General features: G+C 36.3%; 1 protein-coding gene across 1 annotated transcript in view; it reads left to right on the forward strand.

The window, feature by feature from the left end:
- GRIK1 (glutamate ionotropic receptor kainate type subunit 1) overlaps window positions 1-16,499 on the forward strand; it is a 360,508-nt gene that overhangs the window by 209,222 nt on the left and 134,787 nt on the right. Inside the window, exon 2 of the mRNA XM_041734902.1 lies at window positions 14,838-15,005. Coding sequence (XP_041590836.1) covers window positions 14,838-15,005 — 168 coding nt within the window. The remainder of the gene's footprint in view (window positions 1-14,837; window positions 15,006-16,499) is intronic.

Here is a 16,499-nt window from a genome sequence, read left to right on the forward strand (position 1 = left end):
TGTTATGCTATATGTTGGCAAATTGAACTCCAATAAAAAAATTTTTTAAATAAAAATAAAAATAAATAAAATAAAAATAAATTTATAAATGGGCAAGGATAAGAATGGGCAAAGGAACAAATACAATGAAATACAACAGGACATTTCAAGAAAATGTTCAGCTTCATTAATAGTCAATGAAATGTGAATGTAAATAACCATCAATTGCAAAGGTTTTGCCTAGGGAATTGATTTCTTTTTATTTGCAATGCCTAAAAATTCAGAGAAATGTGCACTTTTATGTACTCATGGTAAGCATGTAAATTGATGCAATCTTTCTTGAGGGTGATTGGGTAATATACATCAAAATCTTTAAAATTAACATATTACTAAACCATGAATTTCATATAAAAGAATTGAAGAAATATATAAAGGAGGAAATATTATTATTATTTTTTTAAGATTTTATTTACTTATTCATAGAGACACACAGAGAGAGGCAGAGATACAGGCAGAGGGAGAAGCAGGCACCATGCAGGGAGCCTGACGTGGGACTCGATCCCAGGTCTCCAGGATCACACCCTGGGCTGCAGGCAGCACTATAAACCGCTGTGCCACCAGGGCTGCCTTAGGAGGAAATATTTTTTCCACAAGGATATACCTACTGAAACATTTATCTTTGATAGTAGAGAACTGGAAATAAAGATGTCTAGCAATAGAGCTTTCTAAATAAACTTTTGTTTTGAGATGGAACATTATGCATCACTAAAATTATATTTAATAAATATTAAATAACACTAAGAGAAAAAGCACAAAATACATTTTATATGCAATATGGTTCTACTATAGATCCACATACTACACATACACAAAAAAAACATTAAAAGAAAATACAACTAAATTTTGATATTGTTACTCTGAGTGGTGGAGATTTAAATTATAGTTTTTTCTCCTTTTCTGTATATTCTACATTTTTAATAATGCAATTAAGCTGCTTTCTTTTAAATTAGAAAAAATAAAGAAACTTCAAATTTTGAAATTAAAAAAAATTAAATAAAAAAATGACTAATTTTTAAGTCAATGAAGAAAAAATGCATTACTTTAAAAAAATCTATAAAGTAACAAAAATGCAAAAACGTCTTTTAAAATGTGTGAAATACAACCAAAGCTGTGTGAAGATATAAATATGCAAAACCAAATGCTTTAATAAATAAAAAATACAGATACACTTATAAATTTTCAACAGTTAAAATGAAAGAAAGTAAAATTTAAGTGTAAGAAGAGATACACAAATGTCACACCAGTAATATTCTTCAATTTTTCAAAAAGGGCTAACAAATTGATTTCTTGGCATTATCCTAAGAGAGGGGTTACTGCTGCCTTATTCTAGATATTTTTCATGATTTTGCCTGACAAAATAGTATGAAAATCAATATACTTGACATGCAGGCTCATATTTTAAAAACTGGTAAGCTCAAAAGAACACTGATATAATTATATCATGGCTTATGCTTTTAATTAAAGTATGGCCAATGCAAAGTAAAACAGGGATGATGGATATTTAGAGATGAACACATTATGAGAAAACTCAACAAAAAACATAAAATTAAGTATTTAATTATAGTCCAGGAAGGCTAGTAGATGTAGATACACACAGAAAAATACAATCAATTACAATTACACCTGTTAATTATTCCGCAGTGAGGTTGGGGAATAATACATAATCACTAAATAACCAAAAATACATATCATAAAAGATCAAACTCAACAGTCGAATAAAACCCTCTAAAATACATAGGAAAATATATTAATGTGTCACCTGTTTCTGAAAACTATAAAATAAAACTAATATATGTAAATATCTTGATATAAATGCCCATGTTCTTAGAAAGATGGGTGGTTTTTTATATTTCCAAAAAATAATTTGTCGATTTAATGATATTCTCAAAAGAATTTCAACAAATAAATAGGCAAAAATTTTTAAGAAAATCTTATATAAGAGATATTTATACAAGAGATATATAAGTAATTTAGGAAGGCGTGTCCATTTGCCCTGAAAGCATTAAAACTAGTATTCACACAGTATAATGCTGGAGTGTACATAGGCAGAAAGGTCAACATAACAGAATAGTCAGGAACCTAAATTATGTACTAACTCAGTATGTGACAAAGGTGGTAAAACACATCAGTAGGTAATTATATATATCACTAGGTAATTATATATATATAGCATAATTATATTAGCCTTCCCCTAATAGTACACGCTAGAATAAATTTCAAAAGAACGAAATAACTAATTATAAAAAAGTAAAAATCTTCTTTGAAATCCTAAGAGTAATTATGTATGTGAATATTTATCAATTTGGTGGATAGAGGAGAAACTTCTAATCATAAATTTTCCAACAGTTCCACTGGGCTAGATTCTGTTACTGTAACAAATGACTTCCTCCGAACAGAACAGAAGCTTTAAATAATCAAAACCCCTAATCAAAGGGGCTTTCTTGCTAATGGCCATAGTGAGCTTGTTATAGGCTCTGCTCTCAAGACATCCCTCTGGATCCCAGGCCACGGGAGCGACTGTTACCTATATTGTCCCAGTCACTGAGAGGGAAATGAAAAAAAGCTCTGAAAGTTGTCCTGGTGGCAGTTAAGCCCTCTGTCCAGGAAGTGACATAGGTAACCTTTGCTCACAATTCAATGGCCAGAACTAGTCACCCAGCCCCATCCAGCCCCAAGTTAGGCTTATAATTTCTTCATAACATTCAGAGGGAAAGAACCAGAAATATTAGTAACTGCTACAGATGTTTTATGTTTCAAGGAGAAAAAAATCAATATATTTGACATTATAAAAATTTAAACATTTCTCTGCCTAAAAATCTAATCAGCATTAAAAGCTGAATAATAAATAAATAATAATATTTGCAATAAAAATGTCAAAGGCCTTAAATCCTTATGACTAAGAGAGTAACTTACATCAATAACAAAAACAATTATGTCTCAAAATATAAAAAGGGCACAGGACAGGAACAAGTTATTTAAAATTACAGACCTACAAATAGGTAGTAAATAAGTTTTAAAAATTAAATTCATCCATATTCAAAGACATGCATATTCAAGCAATAATAAATACTTTCTGCTACAAACTAAATTTAAAACCATACAGATTGTCTTTCATGAATAAATAAATAAAACATTTTTTAAAATGTATTTTAAAAATTTTTAAAAATTAAAAAAATAAAATAAAACCATACAGATTTTTGGGAAGTGGCAGTTCAGTTGGACATTTCTACACAGTGGATACAAAGTACTTTACAAGTCAGCTTTCTCTTCTGCATGGCATGGCGGTTTAGCATCACTAAACAAAAGTTTACATGGTTTATAACTTAAGACCTAATAAATACATTTCAAAGTATTTTTGTTTCTCCTGGAAAAATCACAGAAGCACCAAACATCAATCATAATAGGATTTATAATGGTGAAGAATCAGTAATAACTTATTAAAAAAAAAGTTGATTAAGTAAGCTATGATATATCCAATGAAATATTACACAACCATTAAAAACAAGACTTGTTTTCAGAGGGAGATGCCTATGGTATAGTGTCATGTGAAAATGCCAGGGGATAATAAGATAGTATCATCTTAACTTTTTCAAAGAGAATTCAGATATACATAGGAATAGAATGGAGGAAAAATCACCAAAGTATTAATAATAATTGTTTTACATTGGAGTGATTATATTTCACTGTGTTTCCCTTTCTTTCGACTTTTTGCTCAATTAATATGTTTTTAAAACAAAATTATATAGAAAAAAAAACAATGTTTATTTGCATAGCAGGCAGTGGTATCCATCATGAGAATTCACAGAGTACAGCGTATTTAAAAATATAGGTAAATAAGTAACAAAGAGAATTTCCAGAGAAAATTTCCAGAGCTTAATACTTTTGAAATAAGTGCTGCATGCTTTCCAAAGTTCCTACTAGTGGCATTCAATACACAGATCCCTCTGTGACATAACATTTAACTGTGCCTTATTTTTTAAATCAACTTGTAGCTTTCCTGGATACATGTCATAGTCAAGTTAATCTCTCTTCAACTGGGACCCAGATGTTTCAAAAAAAGATTTTCTCTGAGAAGTACCTTCATAGAGCTTTACTCACTATGTCAATGCAAACTGTTTATTTTATAGTGTTGGACCTTGGAAGGTGACTATGAGCAAATCTAAGAGGGTATTCTCCACTCAAATACCTTCTGGACTAGCCTACTTGAACAATAGTAAATACAGAATCTCAATTTGAGACTTTTTAAAGGAAAGGGGTCATAGAAAACATGTGAGCATTTAAATCAGACCCCTTAACTTTTTGTGATATTCTAAAGCACTATTGTTGCCTCGTTCACCATTTTGTACAATTTTTAAGTCAGTAAACAAAAAATTGTCTACATTTTTGAGATAAATATACATAGAGGTTAAAAAACTAACTAATAGAAAATAATAAGAAAGAAAAAAATGTAGCAAAGGACTTTGCATTTAAAATATTTACATTGGGACACCTGGATAGTTCAGTGGTTGAGCATCTTGCCTTTGGCTCAGGGCATGATCCCTGGATCCCGGGATCAAATCCCACATAGGGCTTCCCACGGAGAGCCTGCTTCTCCCTCTGCCTATGTCTCTGCCTCTCTCTCTGTGTCTCATGAATAAATAAATAAAATCTTAAAATAAAATCAAATAAAATATGTACATTAAAAATAATAAAATAAATAAAATATTTACATTAAATGTCAAAGACTTTCATTACATCCACAACATATCTTTGAAATGATTGATTAAAAGATGACTTTTCCTAGGGCACCTGGGTGGCTCAGTCATTGAGCATCTGACTCTTGATTTTGACAGGTCATGATCTCAAAGTCCTGGGAGCAAGCCCGGAGTGGGCTCTGCATTCAAGTGGGAATCTGTTTCATTTTCTCTCCCTCTGCCCCTCCCCCCTCACATGTGCTTTCTCTCTCTAATAAATAAATAAACCTTTAAAAATAAGTAAGTAAAAAAAGATTACTTTTTCATGAAATACAGACCATCTTTATGCTTATATTATTTTTTTAAATGGAGAAAAGGAAGTAGAAATCGATGTTATAAATCTAATACTGATTTTTCAAAAAACAGTATAATCAGAAGGATTTTTTTTTCTGATCAAGAATCTGGGGCCCAACTTTTCCTTACGATGAGCATCAAAACAATATTTAAGACTGCAAATTATTTTTGTCAGTCCCAAAGAAAGCAGGTCACTGGATCAAATATTTCAAAATGTGTGTTTCTCAGGATAGAAATTCTACTGCATACCCCAGTTACAAGTAAAACTGTCCTATCATTGAATGAATGAGAAACCATGGACTAACCAGAGTCAAATTGCTTTTTTATTGTAGTATTTCTGAGAGATTCATATGTTATTGTGCAGTGTGGATTTCCAAAAAGAAATGATCCTAAGCAATGTTTCCTAATCATACTTGACCACTGAACTTCCTTTTGGGCGTAGCATCTCATGGGTGACTTCTGTGCACACACACTGCTAAACACTGCTCTGTCAGAGCAGTGAACTTCCATTTGTTCTGGCTTCAGACAACAGTTCTCATCTTTAGTAGCAATATTTCCTTTTTCAGTAAGGGGAAATTTCAGCTTGAGAAATAGAAATGGGGGGAAGAAAACTAGACAGTTGTGATAAAGTGTATTATATGGCTTCCTTAGGACTATAAGTTGTGAACTTGGCCTATTCCATTCATTCAATAAGTAGAAAATGATGTTTGGTATGAATATGTGCCATTTAAATGAGGTGTTACAAGCTTAAAATCTAACCACTCTCAAAGACATGAGAGCGATCACAGAATTTCATAAAAGTAACTTTGGCATGACTCTTTTCGCAATATTTCTCGTTCCTGCCTGAAATCTGTAGTTGAATAGGAGATGAGCCATTCCTCCAAGGCTTTAAGGTGCTGGCAGCCTGAAGAAAGTGAGCCTTTAAGAAAGAGTCAGCATTTAGAAAGAGCTTGGGGACCAAGCGCCATAATTGTCGGGACAAAGGGCTCAATCACTGCCAACAGGGCAGAAAGAGGGAAGTCAGGGAGTCTCTACAAGCCTCAAGAACCTCCTCTTTCTCCTCAATGCTCTCATAAGCCTCTCTGTCTTGGCAGAGCATCCTACTTCATCAGGCAGGGTGTAAAGGCACAAGGAAGAGACTCAACCCAACTGAATGGTCATTTTGGGGGGACATTGAATTCATGTCCAAATGAATTGGACATGCCCAAATCAAGACATTTAGTCCTGTCAGAAGGCAAGAGTTAATAAAACGTCATCTCTACCCTCAACGAACAGTTAGGCTCCTGACTTATGATAATTTTACACCAGAATGAATCCCCCAATTTTGCACTAGATTATGTTATCTGAAGAGAAGGAAGAGTTCACCTCTGGGGCCTGAAGAATCAGAAAAGACTTCATGTTGGAGGGAACAGAGTGGGTTTCTTACTCTGTTATGAAATAATTGACTTTTGTACATAGTTTCCTTTTCTGTTACTTCTCACCATTTGCCTGGAAGCTCTGCTGATGGCATGAACCACATGCTTCCATCTTTGTATCCTCCACTGCTGCCAGAATAATCATAGATATTAATAGATGGCCAAAAATATTTGATGAACTGAATTAAATTGAATATTGACTATCACTAGAATAGAGTACTTTTGGCTTTGGATATATTATTTTTCTTTTTTGATGTGCAACTCCAACTTATTAAGAAAAACTACTGGCAGCATGTGCTAAGCTGCCCATAACCCATAATCTTCCCTTAACTGACCTTTCCCATGACTGCTACCATCTGAGGCATCTCAGGGATTCCTTACTCTAAGACATACTTTCTTCCCCCTTAAATGTCATTCCTACTGAATTTATGTAGCTCTTGTTGAGACATCACAGAGAGTTTGGATATGATTATTGAATTGGGGGTGACATCAAACCCCATCCCTCCTCTTGAAAGGACACCAATATCTGAAGAAACATGTATAAAGTTTGTCCAACACCCAGACCACTGAGGCTGTCCTTACCCCCACCTTTGTCCTTAATCAGGACGTCGTGAAAGGTAAAAATTTGGGTACCTCTTGTCCATTCATTCTCCACTAGGTCAAAGTACATCTGCTTCCCATCCAAATTCACCTTGCATGAAATCTTTACCAAGGCTAAATCAGTCTCCAAAAGTAAAACAAGAAGAGGTGAGCTGAGTGGGGAAGAGAGTATTATCTAAGGGAATCTTAGAAGTTAAATGGGTAGCCTTGAAATTAAAGGTGCAGTAAAAAAAAATAAATAAATAAAGGTGCAGTAAATATAGGCTTAAAGTAAATTGCTTATGATGTAATAAACTAGAATTATGGATGTGGCAATAAAGAGAGGCAATATAATACTGTATATTTAAGGAGCAGCCATCAGCAAACAAATAGATCAAATTGCCATCTTGTTTTCTGTTGATAGCTTCTGGAATGGTTATTATTCCACAGGAATGCAAAACAGGAGTCGACACTACTGAAGCTTTCCATTTCTTGATTGCCAGCTAATAGTTTTACCCTTTTTTCCTGTATGACCTCACACTTTGTCGCAATGGGCACACAACAGCTAGTTAAGGCAGGAAGCGAGGTTCATTAGGATTTGTGTAATAATAAATGTTGGCCCTGTCATATTAAGGCTAAGACAGAAAAACAGAATAAACAAAGAAACTCAATGTGTTGTGTAGTAGTTTGTTTCTTTATTTGCAAAATCACATCAGAGAGCTAAAGACTGTTAATTGAAATATTAAATAAAATGACATTTTACAAAGGGGAAAAATAGTAATTAAGAGCATTCACTACTGAGATTTTCTTGAGGTAATTGTGATACCGTTTTGGTTTCCTAGGACTGCTGCAACAAATAACAAAGTGTATGCCTTAAAACAATAGAAATCTATTCTAAAAAAAAAAAAAAGAAGAAGAAGAAGAAGAAAGAAAAAGAAATCTACTCTCTCACGGTTCTCTAGGCCAGAAGTCCAAACTCAAGTTGTTAACAGGGTCCAACTTCCCCTGAAGGCTCCAGGAAAGATTGAGTTCCTTGCCTCCTCCATCTGTGGTGGTTCCAGACAGTCCTTGGTTTCTGACTGTATCATTCCAATTTCTGCCATTCTCCATCTACTCTTGCTCTTAGATGATGTCAATCCAGTCTTATGGCTTTAAATACTACCTAAGCATAACCTTCAGTGTTGATTCCCAAATTTCTATCTCTAGACCAGACCTCTCCTACAAAATGCAGACCAGTAAAGGTGGCTTCCTAGTTGACATCTCCACTTGGATTTGTAACAAGCAGCACACAGTAGTCATGCTCCAAATCAAGCACCACCCGCTTATTCATCTCGGTGAATGTCAGTTTCAGACCAAAAGCTTGATGTCACTCTTGACTCTCTTCTTCTTCACTTACAATTGATCAGTAAATCCTGCCAGCTCTGTCTTCAATTTTTTTTTTAATTTGGCCACTTTTTGCCATATCCCAACACTACTAATCTATACCAAACTATCATCAGTTACCCGGATTATCACAGTGCCTATGGTTATAGTTACCTTATACTGTAGAGGCTTTGGTAGCAAATCTCTGCTTTCTCTCATGCTCCTCTCCCTCTTCAGTCCGTTCATAGTACAGAAAACTGGGTGAATTTTAAGAACCCAGTGCCATGTGTGTCTTCTTTGCTCTCACACGACTACCATATTCACAACTCTTCTGACATTACTGGTCACCAAATGGGTGGGAGTTTTCCCACACCAAGCAATTCTCTGTGACATCTGTTGGGTGTCCTACAGTTTATCTCAATTTTGAAACTACCTACCTGGAGATAGTGTTAGATTTCACAGGTAAGACCTCAATCCCATGAGACTGTCCTGCTGCTTCAGATACCAATAACTAGTAGGTCCCCAGGTTACCCAGCACTACTGTCTGATTCAGTTGCAAATCAAAGGTTTCCAGGACTTCCTCCTTCTTGGGTTTGATTATTTGTTAGAGCAGCTCACAGAATTCAAGGAAACACTTACTTATATTTGTCAGTTTATTAAAGGATACAGATGAACAACCAGATGAAAAGAAACATAGGGCAAGGTTTAGGAGGGTACCAAGCACAGGAGCTTCTGTTCCCATGGAGTTGAGGTATGTCAGCCTCCCCGTTTGTGGATATTTTCACTAACCTGGAAGCTCTTTGAACTCCACCCCCCCCCCCGGCCTTTTATTGATGCTTCATTACATAAGCATGATTGATTCACTCATTGGCCACTAGCAATTAGTTCCACCTCTAGCTTCTCTCCCCATCTTGGTGGTCATAGGGTAGAACTGATCATAGGGTAGAACTGTCTGATCACATGGTTGCTTCTCTGGACAACCAGCCCCACCCTTAGGTGGGACCCCCAAATCGCCTCATCAACATGACGAAAGACAACTTTGATGGAAAAGTTTAGAAACCACTACTTTGGGTTTACCTTAGGTATCCTTGCAAACAGTCCAGCAGGAAATTCCAAGCACTTTAGGAGCTCTGCACCAAAAAAGAGCATGAAGACCAATGTATATTTCTTCTTATAAGTCTTGGTGTCACATAGGGTGATCCTCTTGAAATATGCCATTTCCATACTCTACTGGAAACCCTCCAGTGATTGCCCATGTCACTCAGAATAAAATCCAGGGTCCTATTATGGCCTATAAGGTCCTCTATGATATGCTCCAATCCACCCCCATCACTACTTTAAGCTCATTTTCTACCAGTCCAGACCAAGTTCACCCACTTTCATCCTCACTGCTCCACAAAATTAACACCAGGCAGTTCCCACCTTAGAACATTTGTCCCTTCTGACTGGAATGCTCCTCTCTCAATATCTTCAAAGCAGTTTCCTCACTCCCTGCAGGTTCTTATTTCAAAGTTGCTCTCTTCATGAAATCTCTCTTGGCCTCCTACCCTAACACATCAACACCCTTCTTCCTGTTCATGATCAGCTCCCCTTCTAGCATGTAAGCTCCAAAAGTTAGATTTCTGTCTATTCTGTCTACTGTTGCATCCCCAGTGCCAAGTACAGTGTCTGGCTCATAGGAAGCAGGCATTTTATAAATAAATAGTTAAATGAGTGAATGAATTAATAAATGAACGCATGAGCTCTTCGGTAAAATTATAGATATAGACAATCAGTTGAAGTAAAACAAAAAAAATACATCTAAATATATGTAAAGATATAGTTTTATTACATTTCTGAATGGTATTATTGTAAATATATTATTGGAATACATTCACCACTACAAAGTCAAGTCAGAACAGTGTATTCCATTTACAGGAATGATAGTCAATGTTATTATTTTCATGGTTTTCTTCTTTTTCATCACCAAACGAGATGGATTCCCTGGCACAATGGAGCTTTGTTTTTCTTAAATTCCTTTTGGGAAGAAGGGGGTACATCTCTTATTTCCCACCCATCACCCAGCACAGGCTCTACCTAGAGGGAGCAGGGGTGGAAACAGCAGGCAATAGTAGAACTGCTTTTCTTTACATTATGTGGCTGTAACAGGGCCTCAATTTCTACCACGTTATACTCACACCGACTTTGATTGTGATACCTCCCTCCTTTATGGAAAGCTAGTGACTGCCCAGTTCTCTTTTGTCAAGGTTAAACACAGCTTTTGTCAGGAAAAACACATACATACTCCGGAGTCATGCCAAATAAATGCTAGTTGAACTGAATTAAAATGTTGTCAGCATAAAGTGAGGGAAAGGTCTTTGGATAAAGGTGGCGACTTGAAAGCACATTAAGAAGCAGGTTAGAAAGTATTCTTGGAACCTGAAAAAAATCAATCGATCAATCAATCAATGGGACCTAGAGCCAAGCTGAGTCCTTTTCAAATACAGATGATTTCTGGACTCTGCCCCTTGACATTATGATTGCATACAAATGGAATAGGGTCAAGGAAACGTTTGGAAACCATTTCTTTGTGTTACCTTAACCATCCTTGCAAACAGCCCAGCATTCAATCTTAACCTTGACTAAGTACTGCCTTCTGCCTATAACGATCATGTTTTTGACCCAACAGTAGGTGGGTTTGTGATTATGACAGAATTGTCTTGGAAGTCTAGATGCAATTATGTGATGCAAGCCAGAAGTTCTCATTTTTTCTCCTCCCCCGCCCCCCTATCCCTTATTGAAGGCAACATGTTACCTTTGCACTACGTAGCCATGTCTGATTTCCATCTATGTCTATGTGGTCATAAAATGAAATTTTCTGTCTTGATGTGAACTTGTTGGTGCAAGAATCTAGACACAGAAACACACTTGTAGTGATGGAACTCTGCTACCTAATTCTGTATTAAAATCTCAAGTGAGTTTTTCTCTGCTTACCTTAAACCACTGTAACATAAATTTAGAATCCTGTTGGAAGAGAATTTTACATTCATAGATATGATTTCCATTGAAATTGTCCATTCCAATTTCAAAGTCCTTGTGGTAAAAAAGAAGAAGAGGAAAAAGAAAAAGATCTTAGCTTGGGCTGCTAATAGGAGTCTCACAGACCTGATGGCTTAAACAACAGACACTTATTTCACATAGTTCTGGAGGCTAGGAAATCTAAGTCAAGGATTGGCAAAGTTGGTGTCTGGTGAGCACCTGTATCCTGGCTTGTAAGCGGCTGTCTTCTCTTCTATCTTGTCTTCTTCTATGGAAGAGTGAGAGAGAGAAAGAGAGAGGCATTGAGCTTAGAAGAAAAGGACAAGGGGGTGAGGGAAAGGGAGGGGAACAACCGAAAAGAAAGAGGAACAGAACGAGGAACCTGGTAGGAATTCCTCCTCTTGAAATCAGGGGACCCAAGAGTACAAATGACTGAAGCTAGAAGTTGACCACATGGAGAGCCTCAAAGACTTGAAATGTCTCATTGACAAGCCCACACCCACAGATTTAAAAAAGTCATGCATGCTTTCCTCTACTTGTATCAAAGACTCTGCAATTCAGTGTTGTCAAATCTGAAGCTATGAGGAGGAGAGAGGAAGTGACTAATACTTATGAGACTGTTCCCTTAGGATGAACTGGAATGGCTCCCATCAATAACTGTCCTGTCTCTATCAGATTTCACTTTACTGGTACTTTCTCAGCCCTCTATATGCCTCACTTTGCTGCAGGTTCTTGGTATTCAGCAGCAGCCCTTCCTAAGGGAAAAAAGGAGAGTATGATGGGGTGTTGAACTAACGACAACATTTATAATGCTTGTTTGATGCCAGAAAGAAAGAAAATTGCCCCAAAACGACACCTACACACTACATACACACATAATAAAAACACATATCATTCTCGTAAACTCAGAAACATTCAGCTTTATGTAAATAAAAGACAACTATATATCAAAGGAACGATTTGGAGGTGAGCAGGAAAGTGCTAATTCCTCTTTTTCCATGTGTGATAATACTAACTCATTTCTGGGGATGATTGAGTTTTCAGGGCACCATCCTTCTATCATAACATTTCCTTTACAACGAAATCCTCTAAGGTAGGCAAGGAAGCATTACTAACCCACACTTAGAGATGAAGGACATCAGAAATAATTTGATAAAGTGAAAATACACATATATAAATCAGTTATATATAGTTCTCTATGTAATAAATAATCATGTGAGCTAATTCCTTACAATAAATATTTTTAACATATATACTACATGATAATGTTAGTATAATATAATAGGTATTTTAAAAATCTATGTATAGATTGGAGAATCAAACACCTGAGTTTGTCACTAACAAGGATTGGGGACTTTGAATAAGCTAGGCAAAGTGTACGATCTCTCAGTTCACCTTTTCAGGTATAAAAACAGAACCTCCTACATGGAATGTTATAAGGCTTAAGTAAAATATTACCAAAGAGCTATTCCATAGTAACTTTCTTCTCAATATTTAAAATCCTTAAAGAGGAAAAAGATGGGCCAAGGTCCAAAGTTCTATTCCCATTCTGGAGTGTATTCCCTCCTACCAGACTGCCTATGCATTTGAGAGGTGCTTACATTTGAGTAATGACTGATTTTCTCCTAAATAGTTGTAGGCTGAGCATCTTCACTGACTATGACCTCCATAAGAATGGTGATTCTGAATAAGACACATTCTCTCTTCCTTTTTTTTTTTTTTTTTTTTTTTTTTTTTTTGTTTTTTTTTGTTTTTTGTTTTTTTTTTTTTTTTTTTTTTTTTTTTTTACATTCTCTCTTCCTAAGAGTTCTCACCCAGTGCTTGAGGAGATAAACAAAAAAATTTTTTAATGCTAATAATTATGGTGGAAGCCCTAACACCGAAGAATCTCTGAACCTAAGTCTGGGCTATTCTAATTGTGGGTCAGCTTGACATCTATCTTCTATTATCCGAGCTTACCACCTCACTTTAAAGCATCCACTTAACAGTTCTGAGGGAAATTACAAGTCTACCCCCAAAGGAGCTGCTTACCCTTGTCTGAGAAAAAGCAAACAAATAAACAAAGTCACTTACAAGCAAACTTTTTCCTAACATGCATTTCAGAATAAATGTCCAGTAGGAATCTGCAGGTAAAAGTTAACATGGTCCCCTACCATGGTCACACAGTGTTCAACTCTGGTCTCTCCTAGAACAGGGAAATGATCTCTGCGTGAATATCTCCTATCGTCAGTTCAAAAGCCAGAAACATTTCCAAAGAAAGCCACAGTAATCCTGCACAAACTTGCTCAGCTTTTGTAACCTGACATTGTAATTGATTATTTAATAGAGAAAACCAGTTGAGCAAGAAATTGCAAAATAAATAATTTTATAATTAATAAAAATTATAGATGTGTATTTGTTCACCATCTTTCAAAACAGAATCAAAGTCATTCCTTGAATTAGAGTTTGCCAGTTGGAGTTCTTTTCTAAAAATACACATAGATCATACAAGGCGCCTGTGCCATTTATTTGGGATCTGCAGTTTTCTATTTTTCTTTCTTCTTCTTCTTCTTCTTCTTCTTTTTTTTTTTTTTTTTTTTTTTTTTTTTGAGTCTAGAGAGAACTTGCAAATCAATCTGGCATATACAAGCAAAGTAAGAGCTGAATTCTCCAATGAGGCTTTGAGCACTGGTATTTTGTACTGCCGCTTGTTTGGAGATCTTCCCATTTGAGATACCAAAGGTTTAGTGCATGTTCTCTCTTAGGGGAGCAACACATTTCTCTGGAGATAAGATGCAGGATGGCTTTGAGGCCAGACCAAACAGTTTCTCAAAACAAAACAAACAACCGTTCTTTAAATCTGCCCGTGCACTTTGGAAGGTACTAGAATATGACCCAGAATTCTGGGCCATAAGAAAAGAAGAAATGTTTTCATTTTGAAAAATTTAAGTGTATGTGTGTCTCATTTTGACCCCACTCAACTTTCTGACTGATTTCTCTGGCGTCGAAAAGGTCTGCTTTTGAATCGAAAGAGCTTCATTCTGAGGAAGGATGGTCCTGCCAGATACAGCCCAAATTATGTTGAGGTCAACCACAGTGTGATTCATGTCCCAAGTGCAGGAAATCACCCTCCACCACGTTGTCAGTTTTATTTGACATGATACTAAATATTTGGAATACATTGGCCATCTGAGAGGTAACATACAGTCCAACTTTGGCTTTAAAATTTTAGGCATACAAATAAAGACCAGTTTATGCACAGGTGACAAGCACTGATACATTTTAACATTGGGTTTTGGATCTGTTCCGACCATCACTCCATTTATTGGGGGGGGGGGGGGCTTTTGTTTGAATCTCTTATATTCATCTTAAAATATGGCACAATGATGTGACTAATGCATCCCTTTTGCTATTGCAGGAGGCATTTTTGAAACTGTGGAAAATGAACCCGTTAATGTCGAAGAATTAGCATTCAAGTTCGCAGTCACCAGCATTAACAGAAATCGAACCCTGATGCCTAACACTACGTTAACCTACGACATCCAGAGAATTAACCTTTTTGATAGTTTTGAAGCCTCGCGGAGAGGTAACTATTTTCACATTTTTAAAAGCTTTTTTGGGTGATGTGTCTGCCCTACGAGTCACCTTTTTTGCTACCTGCCCTTTTTCAGAGTGGACATTTTTGTGTAAATGGGTTGCAGGAAATCTCGGCCCTCGATGTCACTGTCCAGTGCAATCTGAACCATCCTAATGGATGTTGCCTAGCTATGTTTTCTGGACCATTCTGATTAGCTCACCCTTCAGTGCCCTCTACTCTATGATTAACCGGTTCAGCTGTGAATGGAAAATGTCAGGCTTGATCTGTTTTTCCTTCCTGAGGCTGAGATACCACCATGAAATTGTACAGTGCAGTCAAATAAAACTTTGTGGAAGGTCATATGCACCGAGCATGTGGAAATGCCCACAACACGCATAACTCACATCCTGAATTTTTACAGGTTGTAAACTACTGGGTTTAGGTAGCATCTCCTAGCCTTTTTTTTTTTTTTTTTTTTTTACTCTTTTCCACAAAATCATAGAAATATAAAAAGTAAACCAATGAAACAATCTCTGCATTTTTTTTTCTGATTCTCTTTCTCTTCTGAGTAGAAGACAAGGTCCTACAAAATAATCCAATTTAGATATAGGCCAGGTTTCAAAGTTTCTGTTGTGAAAGAGCCATTGGGATTGCGAAGCTTGCTTAGACATCCCCCGAACACTTCTAAGACAACTCTGGAGCACAGCCACATTCAATACACCTGAAACTCAGCCTCCAACCAGGGAGGTGTTGAGACTCCATGCAGGTGTTTGTATGGAAACCAAGGCTGCCCCGCACCCCCAAGTGTGTGGGGGGGTGGGGGCTCTTTCCCTCATAGAGGAATGTTTTGCCCATTAAACACACACAAATAAATGGAATGGAATGAGCACCATGTTTATGTCAATTGTCAAGTAACTAATACTGGTTGTTTCCACATAGAATTAACTCAGGACCATCAGATGTGTGTCCTTACACACTCTTCTGCAGGATTCTTAGTGTACTTTATAAACAAAAGGTAAAAGTTGTTTTCCTAAGGGTTCAGATGAAAAGCATATAGTATAATGATTCTTTTTTTTTCTTTAATCTATGGTATGACTATAGTGTAAGTACGTTTTCTTTTTTTTTTTTTATGTTTTCTTTTTAAAGCTGGATGGAGTTGCAGATACTACATAAGTCAGAATTGTCTATGAACAAATAATAAAAACGTGTACTTATATAGCACTTCAAAATCATCTTTACGTGAATTATTTCTATGGGTGAGATCTCTTTCTCTGCCTCTCTCTGTCTCTCATCTCTTTCTATCTTTGTCTTTCTCTGTCTATGTCTACGTCTCTGTCTCTGTCTCTCTCTCTGTCTTGTCTCTCCATCACACACACACACACAAACATTGCTGAGCAAATATCTTAGAAAGGCAAACATATTTAACAACGATACTTCAACCCACATAGAAGTGAGAGCTTTTTTTGTGGTCTCGAGTACCTGTCATACTTGTAAATTAAACAC

This window comes from Vulpes lagopus, chromosome 20 (genome assembly GCF_018345385.1).
Source record: "Vulpes lagopus strain Blue_001 chromosome 20, ASM1834538v1, whole genome shotgun sequence".
Lineage (NCBI taxonomy): Eukaryota > Metazoa > Chordata > Mammalia > Carnivora > Canidae > Vulpes > Vulpes lagopus.